Below are 15118 nucleotides of genomic sequence, written 5' to 3' on the forward strand. Positions count from 1 at the left end.
TTTGCAATTGAATTGTTGTCCTTTTCCAGAGTTCTCTTCCAGAGTTCTCTTTCAGAAATCTTTTTTCAGGGTTTTCTTTCAGGGATCTCTTTCAGAGTTTTACAGGGTATCACACGTGGGCTTCATTTGCAAGAGGGAATCACAGAATCCTGATTCTTGTTAACTAAATGACACGTGTATAGCATCCCATTTTGAGTCCATATATACTCATCCTTTCTTTTTGCTTTCTTCCCCCATTTGTTTCCCCTAGCGAAGGGTTCGTGGTTGAATGCCCTAAGCGGCCCATTTGTACTGCCCATGATAAAGCCTGCCTCACTATGCATATGATAATGAACCATCCTGACCAAGGCAAGTTTCAGTCTTTTGGTCGTATGTTGGCGCACCAATTTTTTAGGGTCGAGGTTGCTGTAGGACTTAGGTAAGTTATGCAAGACCAGAATTGTCTTGCACAGCGTTGTTTGCTCTTATTTTTATTTATTTATTTATTTATTTATTTGTTATTTTTGTTTTTCTTGATACATGAGGTGAGCTTACAATTAGGATAAAGATTTAGTGAATCATCGGGTACAGTCACTTTTGCACAACAAAAGGTAGGTCCTATGTTACTGTTTTATTGTACAAAAAGAAAACATAATTTGTTGAAACAAAATGTGCTGTCTTGTATTGTAATTCTTTCTGTAGTGAGTATTTTCATGATACGTGTGGGGTGATCAGGATGTGCATGATGTAGATAATGATTCTATAAGTTATAACACTTCTCAACTCTGTCCTTAGTTTTTTGGGTGTTCAGTTGAATATACATAAGTTATTTTAGTGATGTTTTGTATATAGTAACCCCCTTATCTTGTTATAGTCTTGAAATCTGTATGCTTGTAGGACATGATCATTAGTCTGTTCCTTTCATTTCACTTGACCTATTACTTTTACATACCATTGCATGCTAGAGTATGACAGATTGGCACAGTTTCGTGATCATATTCATTTGAACATCAGCCTTTTGATTTGATACCTTTTAAGAACATTCTTGAGAAACAAGTAAATTGCACATCCAGATTTCTATTAAGGTCGAGTTCAAGATCTGTACCTGGGTAAGATTTTCTTTGTATTTTATACTGATGATGATGATTTGAACTTGAGTATAATTGAAGTTAAAGGCTTTTCAAATCCAAATAATATCAGAAATAAGAGAATAGTAATACACATTTTGGGATCTGAGAATTGTTTGAAGAGCTTGTGGATAGTAGCGATAAACAGGAATGGCTGCAGGTGATGAAGGTTTAAATAAAAAAGAATAGAGAATGTAGAAATATTATAATAGGCAAAAGAGAGCATGTGATTTTTATCATGTCAAGAATTTTCAATGCTTAGATATCCAGGTAAGATAGTAATGCAGACTAGTTCACTCTTGCTTCCTTGGTGTTGTCATCATTCTCCTCATCCTCACTATCCGTCCTCATTCTCATCTTCATCCTCCTCATCATCCTCACCACTCTCACTTTATCACATCACATAGCATGTGATTGATTTTTATATGCGATATGCTATTGAGTAATCATTTTATACAAATAAGATTGTAGTAGTAAAATTTGTAGAAATTATTAATTGCAAGAATTTTTTATCTTGATTTTTAAAAAATTTGTGGCAGTAAACTGTGATATGGCCTTATTTATGCGTGGCCATCATCACTTGTTTATATTTTCATTGTATGTGTCACATTGTGTGATTTCATTGAGGGTAAAAGACCAAAAGCCATGGCTAGCTACAGATAATTTAACTTGTTCTTATTCCCCATTTCTCACTGTTCTTGCTACCATACTCTGGCTCTCTGTTCTAATGATAGTACTAGCTTCAGCACATCTTGATTACTTGTTTAGCTATGAATTTTTTCATTTGTAGTGATTCTCTGCCTAATATTGAATGACAGATTTATTGAGATATTTTGCTGGCTGTTCTAAGTAAAAGAGTTTTTATTCAGTATTTTCTATCCATTTGATATTTGACTTTATATGTGCACAAAGACAACATTACCAGCTTGGAAACACCCTCATTGCTGAGAAACAGTACATGTTTAAATATGTGTATAATATTTATATACATTTATACGAAAAAACGTATCTCAATTTGCGCATAACTCAGATAAATTTCTAAATAACAAATATTGTATAAAAACATAACAAAACCTAAAAGAGAATGTAAGTAAATGAACCAATTTTACAAAGTATATTTACCTTGAGAAATCAGATGACTTGAACTTACAGAAGTTTTTTCTTTATGCCAGATGGGAAGCTGGCCAATGGCAACATAAGATTTTTAAAAGGCTCACTTGATTGTCATTTCTCTTAAAGATTAATAGTTTGGGATAAATGTCTTGAAAGCTCCCTCTTAAAAGAAGTCAAGTAGTAGGAAAATGGAAATACAGAAGCAGGCAGGGAGTTCTAGAGTTTACCAGAGAAAGGTAGGACTGATTGAGAGTACTCGGTAACTCTTACATTTAGAGAGTTGGACAGAATAGGGGTGAGAGGCTGCAGGAGGAGGGGAGGCATGCAATTAGCAAGATTAGAACATTTAAACATAGCGATAAAAGAAAGCAAAAGAGGCAACATTCCGGCGGTGAGAAAGAGGCTGAAGACAGTCAGTCAGAGGAGGGGAGTTGATGAGACCACTTTTGATTCCACCCTATCTAATAAAACTGAGTGGAATCCACCCAAACATGCAAAGAGTACTCCATACAATTGCTGAATTAAATTGCTACATTTTTTTCTTCACTTTTGCCTTACTTGATATTCTTCATTGGTTTTTGTCTTTTTGCCATGCTTTCTTTTTTTCATCTGCATGGTATTTCACAAAATAGCTTTACAAGATTTGTTTCCTTATACTTTTCATAATATTTTGGAAGTGAGTTGGGCATGTCATTATGTAGTGTCCCTTGCTTAGGACCCCATGATCAGATGAAAGAAATTTGTCTTAGTAACAGCACAAATAATACAAGACACTAGTACAACATGAGAAATGCTTAAAGTGAAGTGAACATGTCCAAAGTGGGATGACACTATCAGCTGCTGGTTTCTTGGTCAATGATCTTTTGCCCATGGGTGAAATATTTGTAGTTGTGACATGAAGTGTTCCTACAGTAACTTTTTTTATACAGGCATTTGCTGTGCTAATAGCATCAGTGTACCTGAAGCTAGGTCACAACTAAAATTTTCGTTAGTAAATCAAAACAGAAAATTAACCAAGCGATGGTGAAGACTCAGAATAAACTTTCATGACAATACAAGTTGCACTTGACACATCTGAGATGGGTGTAGTTACATAGTGTTGTCAGGAAGAGTGGAGAGACCAATGCAGGCCATTGTGTAAATCATTTGTTGATCTGCATTCTTAGTTGCAGTGTCAAAATTTATATGCAAGATGTTAAATTTTTCTATACGTACTCTGGTTGCATTTGATGATCGTTGCTTTAATTTTTATTTTGTTGATCTTGTGGAATGTATTTCTCATATAGAGTTGCACAAGCTTTGGAGGAATATTGTGGCCAAGAGTACTTAGTTTGATTCTCTCTCTATTGCAGTGTGCATTGTTCTGTATGCCATTCTTGCAATCATAGAAATTAAATGACAAAGCATACTTTAGTTTTATTTATTTATTTATTTATTTGTTTTTATTTATTTATTTATTTTTTTTTTTTTTCAGGCATTAATGTTCATTTAGAAATGGTTAGGAATCTTTCTCCAAATTGCTTTTGTGTCCCAACATGTAGCAGATAACTTATTGCTTTAGTATTTGTCTCTGTAGATGTTAGTATGGCATTACTGGATATCTTGTTTGGGTGAATAGTGGCATATAATTAATCTCAGATTAGCTGATATGAAACTGATGGCTAGGCTGTTGAAAGTAATGTTATCATGTAAAAATTTTTGGTTGTCATGCATTACACGAGTATTCTTCTTTAGTGCCTCCCAAAGCTCAGTGAAAGGTCAAGTAAGGATGATGCTAAAATGACATGAATCCATAGAAGTTATGAGATAAAAAAAAAAAACAAGCTTTCTATACTATTTCATTGGAGTGTGAGTGAAAAATCTCTGTGGTGGCTGTGACTGGTCAAAATGCACATCCTCATTTGTATTTTGACTTTTTTTCTCTAGAATGTATCATTTGTAACATCATGGGAGTCTAGAAAATAATTTCTTGAAAATTTTATTTGCAATTTTTTTTTATTTGCTTTTTGGTATAAGTTTTGTATTGTTGACTTTCAAATTTTGTTAACTTATTTAATTATTCATTGTTATAAGTTTGTTTATTCTTTTATATATTTATTAATTTATTTATTTGCTTTATTCTATTTTACCATGTTTTAATCGTGCAACGGCTCAGATTCTGCACAGTATTATAAGTGTTTGTGTTGTCATCTTGACTTAAGCACTTGTAGACAACATTCATTAATTTTTCATTTTGGTGCTGGAATTCAGGTACTATGTGTAGGAAAGTTAGCAATCTTCATCATACGATGTAATTGAGTTCATTTCATTGTTTTTTCTTATTTTTATTGTTTCTATTCTAATATTTACTATAGTCCACTGATGAAATTTATCAGGTTTCTTGTATTAAGAACTTAATTGAATTTGATAATGCTCATGAATTTGAAAGTACTTTTTTGTTTTTCAATTCTCATGTTTTAAAAGAAAAAAAGAAAGAGCTGCCAAATTTTAGGAATAACTTATTGATCCAGACCAATTTCATACTTGATGTGTTAGTTGTACCTGTCCTTGCTGTTGCCACCTCATCCCAGAGTGAGTTGATCTGACATGGCCAGCAGGGTGTGGTGTGGGGAGGGGAGTTCATTTGTCAAGGGCATGGGTGGCAGTGCTAGGTGGCCTGTGTGCATTGCCAAATGTACTAAATGTACTGGGAGATATAGGGTGGTGGTGTTGTTCCATCATCAATTTTAGATTCATTTTAAAAACCATGCTGTTGTATATAGTAACTTATAATTTTGAAATAATTAAGGTAAAGGATTATAATATGAGCAAGGGAGGGAAATAATCACATGCCTGTTCACTGGAAATGTGGATGTGACAGAAATGTGGGACAAGTGCAGCCAACACCCCAAATACAAAATTAGGCTGGATTCACTATAGAGGTAGCAGGTTTTACCCTTTGCTACTCCTTTACCTCAGTCTGCTATCCTCCTTGCTTCTGGATTTTTAAGGATTACATTCTGTTTTATTTATAGTGATGTAAAAACATTTGTGTATAAATCCATATTAGTGGAGGTTCATTACTTTACAAAGAAATGCAGTTATTGAATTAAGTATAAATCACTTTGGATAAACCTGGCAATATACTGTACTGAGAGTCCTTAGTTGGTTGCCGGGACATAGTATCATATTTTGTCAATTTTTGAAATTAAACAAATAAAGGGGTTCTTTATATCTTTTCTTTATATGGGGAATGCAGCAATAGGATAAAATACAAGTTAGTGTTCACTACTGCAGTTGGAAATTATGTGGTTGGTTAAATTTGCATCATGTTTATAAACAGTCTGATTTGATTATGTGTAAGTTTGAACAGAGTTAGAATTAAAGTTTTCACACAGCAAGGAAGTAGTAATGACAGTGGCATAATGAAAGGGTATGAATTTAAAGCTTCAGCAAATGGTTTTAGAGACAAGAGAGAAACCAAAGACAGCTTTTTAAATTGAGGCCTGTATTGTATCTGCAGAAATAACTATTTCTCTCTCTCTCTCTCTCTCTCTCTCTCTCTCTCTCTCTCTCTCTCTCTCTCTCTCTCTCTCTCTCTCTCTCTCTCTCTCTTGTTTCTGTTATTACCAATTTAGCATGATTATATTGTAACTGAATTTTTTTGTGCATTTTGAATAGAAAATTTGAGTAATATGTATTTGCAAAAATAAAGCTGGCAGTGTAGGACAACACACCTTATAGACATTCCATATTATTTTTTCTGTCAGTAAGACTCATGGGTAACAGACACCTGATTACCAATTAACTACAGCCTGCATTGCAATTAAAACCTAAATAAATTTTGTTTGAGTGGTAGCAGGCTTGATCATATATGATCTTTTTATATTTTAATATATGAATTATAACTTTTACAATATAACAAAATTTAGTCATCAACTTCTTGAGTAACACATATCCTTTCTGATGCACATGAGTTTTATTGTCTACCACCACCACCACCACCACCACCACCACCACCACCACCATCAATCACTGCATGATGCATGGCATGTTTGAAAGGAGAGTCTGCAACTATATAGATTTGTCCCTTGACTACATCAGATAATCGTGAGAAGTGAAACTGATAATGTAGTTAGCAATACTCTACCAAGTTTAAGCCATGTATAATTTGGTGTTTGGTTTTGTAGACACATTGGACCTATCACATAGAATTGTATTTATTTATGAATATTTATTTACATCAATATTTTATATTTATTTATTTTATGTATTTATTTATTTATTTATTTATTTGTTTGTCTTTAGCATAAGAACATTATCTCTTAAATACAGAGTTTTCAAGACTCTTGTGTTGGAATTTGTGCTAATCTTCTTCTAATGCCATCTTTCAGGTCAAGGAGTTGCTCATGTCCTTTGGTCAACTTAGAGCCTTTAACTTGGTGAAAGACTCAGCCACTGGACTGTCCAAAGGATATGCGTTTTGCGAGTATGTTGACGTCAGTCTTACTGATCAGGTGAGAAAGCTTGCATTTATATTAATGTTTATCTTGAAACATAGGCATCATTTAAAATGAAGAAAGTCAGTTATTCTTTAAAGTTATCCTTTCCAAGCATGTTTAGAGCACTAAATGTCTAGAGGCCTGTTTGCACTCAGGCTGATCTGTGTTGAGGAGTATTTGACCTGAGGCCTATATAACCTGAGTATGATCTGCAACAGCACCAAAGTAACTAGCTTCCCACTGCCTCCTGCAATAATGTAAATTTGCCCAGTGACTAATTTCATTGTGGCTAGGACCTTGATAAGGAGTTCCTCATATTGTTGTATGAGTTAGGAGGAAAACTGAAGTCATGCTTTATTTAACTCTTCCCAGCAGAGGATCTATACATGTATAGACATTTCAAAATTAGGACTTTTATCAGATTGTCTATATGTAGATGTTCTGATTTTACCGCACTAAGTTGTAGCATGGTGTACATATATAGACGATTCCTTACAAAACAAAATTCATAAATCGCTATTTGGCATCTCAGATACACAAGCACTTGCCAACTTTACTGCTTCAGACTGGTCACTGCTTGTGCTTTGTCTATAGTGGATGTGGTACGCACATAAGATAAATATATATATATATATATATATATATATATATATATATATATATATATATATATATATATATATATATATATATATATATATATATATATATATATATATATATATATATATATATATATACAGTAAGGTCCCGGTTACGCCGGTCTCGAGTTACGTCAAACTCGCACTTACGTCAGTCCACTATAAGGCAATTTAAGATTTAAAAAATTGAAAGTTATAAATCGTAAAGCGCGGGGTTTATTGTTATTGTTGGCCACCAGGCGTCACTAGTGGTTATCCGCCACACCGCCCACCTCACGCTTGAATACAATAACACTCTACGTACCTCAGTTCCACCACACCGTCGCCCCTGGCAAGAGTGTTCCTACATCTGCGTTTGCTGACTATCTTAGTATCTTGCTCAATGGCACCAAAAAGAAAACTCCTGAGTGATAGCAGTGATGCTAAGAAAAGGAAAACCATTACGCTACAAGAAAAAGTGGACATAATTAAAAGACATGAGAAGGGAGGCAGCAGCTGTGTGTAAGGGAGTGAAGAAGAAAATGGGAAGCCCGTTACCATGACAACGGGGAGGTTGACGACCTTGAGGGCTCGCGCACCTATCACAACAATAACAACTCCGGAGCTTTCGCCTGGGCCACACGACACTTGCAGCTCACTTGCACCGTCTGCGCCTGTCTGCTGATCCCTATTGCATTTCCTGCCCTGCTGCCCACGCTTCTACTCCCACCGCATTGCACTACGCTCCCAGCTGTCCGCCCTGGGAGTCACAACATTCGACCTGCCTACCCTCCTGGCGGCCTCAGGCGTCCACCCCTCTGGCAACATGCAGTCCTTCGCGTTCGCGGCCCTAATCAACAACAAAAACAAGCTTGCGTTTCATATTCCTACATACTTGTAAATAATATAACAATATAACCTTTTACTTATATAACGCTTCTACTCCTACCGCACTCCACAAAGCTCCCAGCTGTCCGCCCTGGGCGTCACAACATTCGACTTGCCCACCCTCCTGGCAGCCTCAGGCCGCCCCTCTCGGCAACCTGCAGTCCTTCGCGTTCACGGCCCTAATCAATATATTCCTACATAGTTACCAATATAACAATATAACCTTTTACTTACCTGAATAACCATAAAAAATGATTGGTTGAAAACTCGATAATATGCTTTGAAAGTACAAAAACTCGAGTTACGTTCAAAATCGACTTTGTCATGTTTCAGGAATGTAACGCTGACGTAACTCGGGACCTTACTGTATATATATATATATATATATATATATATATATATATATATATATATATATATATATATATATATATATATATATATATATATATATATATATATATATATATATATATATATATATATATATATATATATATATATATATATATATATATATATATATACACACACACACACACACACACACACACACACACACACACACACACATATACAGGCAACCCCCTTTAACGAAGGTTCACACAATGAAATTTCGCTACAACGAAGGTTTCGTTTTACTACCATCTGCTCGTTTAACGAACACCAAACTCGCTTTAACGAAGTTTTATCCAGGTAATTTTTTTCCAAATTTGAAAGCCCCACCGTATCATGCAAGCTGACAGCTTTTGAATGCACCAGGAGCTGCTGGTATTCAGGCCTACCTCAGGAGAAATCGTGAGACACTTGTAGAATAAAGATCAAGATCAAGCCTCTCGTGGACAACACAGGCGCTGCTGATACAAAGGCCTGACTCAGAAGAAATTCTGCGTCACCTGTAGCATCAAGATCAAGATCACGCGCACCACTCACTCCCCAGTCAATACATAACAGCGTCACCAGCAGCTCATCTTCCCTTGTTCAACTTACCACCAAAATGCCCTGCAATGTGGCCTAATGTTCCTAAGAAGACCAGGAAGTGTCTTACTCTCGAAGTGAAGCTGGGTATTATTCACAGGCACGAGAGAGGCCAGAAAACTAATAACATTGCTGTCTACTATTTTCAAGTCAGCAGACTCTATTAAGAAGGCTGGTGAGACCGCATCCTCCTTGAAAGCTAAAAGAACCACCTGAACTCATGACTCTACAATGGATAAATTGAAAGCCTTGTGGAAATGTGCTACATAAGTTTTGTATGCGGTACCATGATGCACACTTTTTTTTTTACATTCCACAGGTTGCCGGTTAGTGTATTTTCAATTTCACACTCCCTCTCTTCATAAAGTTAAGATCATCAACATTATAAAGTTACGTACATACATACATTAGTGTACATTATAATGACTTGAATTAAACTACCTAAATGTTAAACTTCATAATTTTTACTTTCATTAAATCTTTTACTGTACTATGATGCACTCTCGCTTTGCTTACTCCCAATGGAAGTTCAAATCAGGGGTTAAACTTGTTATAATCGGTTCGCTTAACGAAGTTTCGCTTAACGTGTTTTTAGGAACGTAACCCTTCGTTAAGCGGGCTTGCCTGTATATATATATATATATATATATATATATATATATATATATATATATATATATATATAAATTTTACTTTCTTTTGTTATTAGTTTATCATGTCAAGGAGTAAGAACTGTACCACATGCCAGCAGCATTGCCTAAGAATGAACAGGTACAAAATGAGTATGTAAAAAATGTGAAGAAAAGTGGAAGTAAATTACAATGAGGTCACAAGCCTAGATTTAAGTAACTCCAAACATTCATATAATATATTGACATACATTATCATCAATCAAACATACCATACTTTATGGCTTGCAAGACGCTGCAACTTGGAAGATGCACCCTAATATTTAAAAGAAATTTCTAAGAAAAAAAAGTCATTCTCATACAAGAACACATTCACCATATACCCGACCAATGAATACAAAAATATAAGAAGCAAGGAGTCTGTTGTTTCAGCACTCATTACAAATTTGCTGGAGCATTCACCACAAAAAAGCTTGTGATACGTGTGACATCCTGGTGGTAACTGATATATTTCATGACATAAAGAGTGTGAGCAAACCTTTTATACAGTAAAAGTCCTCAATTTCGGAGGTTTGTCATTTGGAAATTCCAAGGTTTCGGAAATTTTGGAAGCTGAATAACCTAGGTTATTAAAATAGCTGAATAGGTTATTAAAATAGCTGAATCCGCCAATCGCCGAAACCAAACGTGTCAGTGCTGCAGTTCATATTTGTTTTATTTTGCAATCATGCTTTACAGGCTTTATCAGTGTGAATATAATTTACAAGTGGAGTTTTGACTCTTGCTTGAACGAGTAAGCCATTTGGATGTTCTATTAATAAAGATATAAAGGCACCTGGCATATGTGTGCGTTCGTGTGTATGTATGTGTGTGTTGCTATGAGACGAGGGAGCAGCCCGTTTTCTCCACACACTGAGTAGGCTCCAAGAAGGATTATGGTATTGGAAATACTTGTAACAGCTAAGTACTGAGTTTACACCATATAAAAGGCTGAATTGCATAGTTCTTAAGCTAACATAATGTAATGAATGACTCAACATACAAATCCAGGTCGCTATCGGTCAAGTGTCCAAGCTCACTTGAGGCTGGGTGTTGCCTTACAATACAACATTGGTCTTGGAAGATGCACTAGTATTTTTCAGGGTATTTTTTAGGGAAAAAAATATTTTGTAAGCCATAAAATATGGTAAATATTTTACCATATTTTACATATAATACATATAGATTCAATTGTTTGTTCAGTTTTGCGGCAGAGTCTATACATAGATATTAATCTGGAATGCCCATTTGCTGGGAAACTATATAGATGTATGGATGAAAGTTGGTATTCTATAAATAGATGATTTTTTTATTTTGGTAGTACACTCATCTGTGCTGCCTCCAGGAAAGGGTTGAATATGGTTCTCGTTTGAATATTGTGTATTAGCAATGACCTGACTGTAATCAAACTATGCTTAATATATTTAGAAGATTAGCATTGTAAGCATTAAAACAAGAGCAACAATAGGGCCTCTTGTCAGTTGAAAGGTGTGAGGTAATGTGCACAGTGAATGAAGGAAGAAAGGTGTGAGGTAATGTGCACAGTGAATGAAGGAAGAGAGTACAGTCAATTCTTGATCAACACAAGGGTTACATTCTTGGAGATGTTGCATTATTCAAGATCATGTTATTCTAACGTAATTTTCCCATAGAAAACAATAGTAATAAGGGGAGGTTTTGTTCCTGGCTATTGGGAAAGACTGCCTATTTTGGGAATTTTGTTACTCAAACCTTAAAAAAAACTTAATACATTCACCAGGGGAAATCTTGCTAGGAACACAGAAAACAAAGCAGATGAGGAGGCATTTGTCTGCTGCTGATTGGTGTCGGCCTCTTCTTCTATTTTTTATTCCTTAAGATTGTGTGTTGTTTTCACTACAACATTTGTGTTTCCTCCTCTGTTGACTGCTATAATTTCTCAGTAATGTAAAGCAAAGAAATAAAAGGTATTCCAGCAGTAAGGTGAAGAAATAGAATAATACCCATACAAAAACATACAGGTAAGTTACTAATGTCTCCAAATTAACAGAAAGATGGTAAGATTAAGTTAGGATGGGTTAGAATAGGTTGGTGTTGGCAATGTTGAAAACTTAAACAGTTATACAACAATAGTTTGCTCTGGTGTACATATAGTTAGTAAGTGAAGTAAAATCTGGGTATGAGTGAAAATTTCATGCCACACTGAGTCCTCTCCTCTGCCAGATAAAGTTACAAAGAAAAGTTCATGCTGAGAGAAGCGGTATTTCAATTGTAGTTCACGCTCACTCAGTGCCACAGAGTCAAGGTGATCCTCATGGCATGATTTTATATGAATATAAAGATATGATATCCATTAGAGCAGGCAATAGAGGAGTGGAAACACAAATATTGTTGTGAAAGCAACACACAAATTTAAGGGGTCACAAGAAGAAGCAACAGCAGCTGATGCCAATCAGTGACATATAAATGCCTCCTCCTCATTTCCTGCTTTGTTTTTTGTGTTCTGTATAAGATTTAACTTTGTGTTTCATAAAACAATCCTTTCTTGGTGGTAAAGCTTGTAAAAAGCTAGTGGAAATGTATTTTGTGATCAATTTATGTATATACAAGACAGTAACACCACCTTGGGAGGTGGTGTTACCAACACCCTGCTAGCAACCTCGTTACCCTGGCAAGGATGTCCCGCTAGGCTTTGATGAATACCATTTTGAGGCTGGAAGTTGCTCCATTTGTTTTCAACCTCTTCACTCTGCACAACAGCTGATTGGGAGGGGGGAGATACCAGACTCAGAGGCAGTCTCTCTCTCTCTCTCTCTCTCTCTCTCTCTCTCTCTCTCTCTCTCTCTCTCTCTCTCTCTCTCTCTCTCTCTCTCTCTCTCTCTCTCTCTCTCTCTCTCTCTCTCTCTCTCTCTCTCTCTCTCTCTCTCTCTCTCTCTCTCTCTCTCTCTCTCTCGAAATAAGGATGATAAGTGATTTTTCATAACAGGTACGGACAATAAGAAATAAACTACGCAAACTTTAGAGGAAAGAATTATAGTCTGTCTTCTCAAGTCCAATTATGGAGATGAGAAAAAATACATTAATTTTTTAGATAAATTAATCTATTGGTACCATAAAAACAGAAAAAATAAAATAATTATTTCCAGTATGGTGCATCCATACTTATCCTGATATAAGAGTCATACATCTAATAATGATGAAAGTCATATCATATACCACCTACATTCTGAGAGATCTCATTCAGTATCCAGGAAAGAAAACACCATCTTAGCAAAAAGCAACCATGAAGCAATATGCACATCACTGGATTTGTCTCGAGCAGACTGAGGATGCAAAATGTGCATGTTAAAGGGGTTAAGTTTCTTGGATCCTGGCCCAGAGTGTCTCAGTGTGGTTCGTGCCGGAAGCAGCATGGGTGCATGTGACATCTTTGAGTCAGGTTAACCCATATTAGATAGAATAAATCATGTTATTTAATCATTTCTCTTTAAATATTGTCACATTAAATCAAAATTCCGTTATTCAAAGGCATTAATGAAGAATTGACTGTATAGTATTTTGTGACCGGCACATAAGAAGAGATGGAAAAATGTACAACTATGAAAGGTTAATTGTTTTAGGGTTATTTATATAATTTTTCTCTCTTCCCATAGGCCATACATGGTTTGAATGGCATGCAACTGGGAGACAAGAAATTGGTAGTGCAGCGGGCCAGTGTTGGAGCAAAGAATGCTAATGCCATGGCTCAGGCTCCCGTACAGATTCAAGTTCCTGGATTGCAGCTACAGAGTGGCACTGGGCCTGCTACTGAAGTTTTATGCCTTATGAACATGGTAAGAATTGACCTTCTGATTTGTAACTTTTAAGGCTGTGAATAATCTTGTGCAGTGTTTCCCAAACTATTTTATCTGACATCCCCCATTTTTTCATCCTGTAGGTCTATACACCCGCACTCCCTCTTTTTTACATTTACTTGTATATGAAATTATGTATTTCTCTTGTATCTCTATCTTTGAATTGTTCAGGAAAACAGATTTATGTTTGTATTATAACTGATAAAACAAATGGCTGATGCATGTATGTTAGAGCAGATACTTTTTCTGGGAATGATTATGATTAAGCAATGATTGTTTAGCAGATGGCTTCATGTACCACTTGTATCCTCCTCGCCCTAATTGTTTATCCATCCTCCAGGTAATGCCAGATGAGCTGAAGGACGACGAGGAGTATGAGGATATTCAGGAAGACATTCGTGAGGAGTGCAGTAGGTATGGCATTGTGCGATCAGTTGAAATTCCTCGGCCAGTTGAAGGAGTGGAGGTTCCAGGTGTAGGGAAGGTCTTTGTGGAGTTCAACTCTGTACTGGATTGCCAGAAAGCTCAGCAAAACCTTACTGGACGTAAATTTGCCAACAGGGTTGTTGTTACATCCTATTTTGACCCAGACCGATACCATCGACGTGACTTTTAAATGATTGGGGACAGTAGGTGTTCCCTTCTGCTACAGCAGTTAGAAAAGAATGAATGATGAAATCATAAGTGGCATTTGGTGTATATCTACATTTGTTCTTGTAGTTTATCACTTCAGATGATTAGTTAGCTTGCATTATTTTGCCCATCCATTATTTCTTTTCAAATATGCTGTAACATTTGATAATTTGCTGGACATACAAGTTTGCCTAGATTATATTAGTATAAAGTAAGTGATGTTTGATCTAAGATCTTAAGCATATTTTATATAATTGGGGAACTTACACTTGTAAAACACATTTTTTGGGAAATCAGACAAGATTAATGTTTGTTTACTTGCTCAGTGTATGTACTTCCATGCCATGTAGCAACTCATTAATTGCATTCTATTCTACGTTTTAGTATAAATATATCTTTATCAGATTTTGTCTCAATTCCTCAAAATATCCTATATGAAATTTTGCATAAGTGATGGAATATGTGTAACTATATATATATATATATATATATATATATATATATATATATATATATATATATATATATATATATATATATATATATATATATATATATATATATATATATATATATATATATATATATATATATATATATATATATATATACATACATACATACATACGTATAATTATGATTTACTGGTTTTGTATTTTCACAACTTTTGTATAGTAGTCTACAATGTTGCGATGAGATTTTGATGAGCAACTAGAGACTGTAAGCACTTGTTGAGCTAGAGGTATACATTATTTGAAATTACAGGTACAGAGATGGTGATGCATGCTTTACCACATT

The 15118-nt window shown here is 35.4% G+C and overlaps 1 protein-coding gene across 6 annotated transcripts in view; it reads left to right on the top strand.

Annotated features, from left to right (window-relative positions):
• LOC123505136 (splicing factor U2AF 50 kDa subunit-like) overlaps nt 1-14723 on the top strand; it is a 30557-nt gene extending 15834 nt beyond the window's left edge. For all 6 annotated transcript variants that reach the window (XM_045256228.1, XM_045256226.1, XM_045256227.1 and 3 more), the window contains 3 exons: nt 6593-6715; nt 13487-13666; nt 14028-14723. In XM_045256228.1, the coding sequence (XP_045112163.1) occupies nt 6593-6715; nt 13487-13666; nt 14028-14303 (579 nt within the window). In that variant the 3' untranslated portion in view covers nt 14304-14723. The remainder of the gene's footprint in view (nt 1-6592; nt 6716-13486; nt 13667-14027) is intronic.
• Nucleotides 14724-15118: the final 395 nt, after the last annotated feature.

This window comes from Portunus trituberculatus, chromosome 17 (genome assembly GCF_017591435.1).
Source record: "Portunus trituberculatus isolate SZX2019 chromosome 17, ASM1759143v1, whole genome shotgun sequence".
Lineage (NCBI taxonomy): Eukaryota > Metazoa > Arthropoda > Malacostraca > Decapoda > Portunidae > Portunus > Portunus trituberculatus.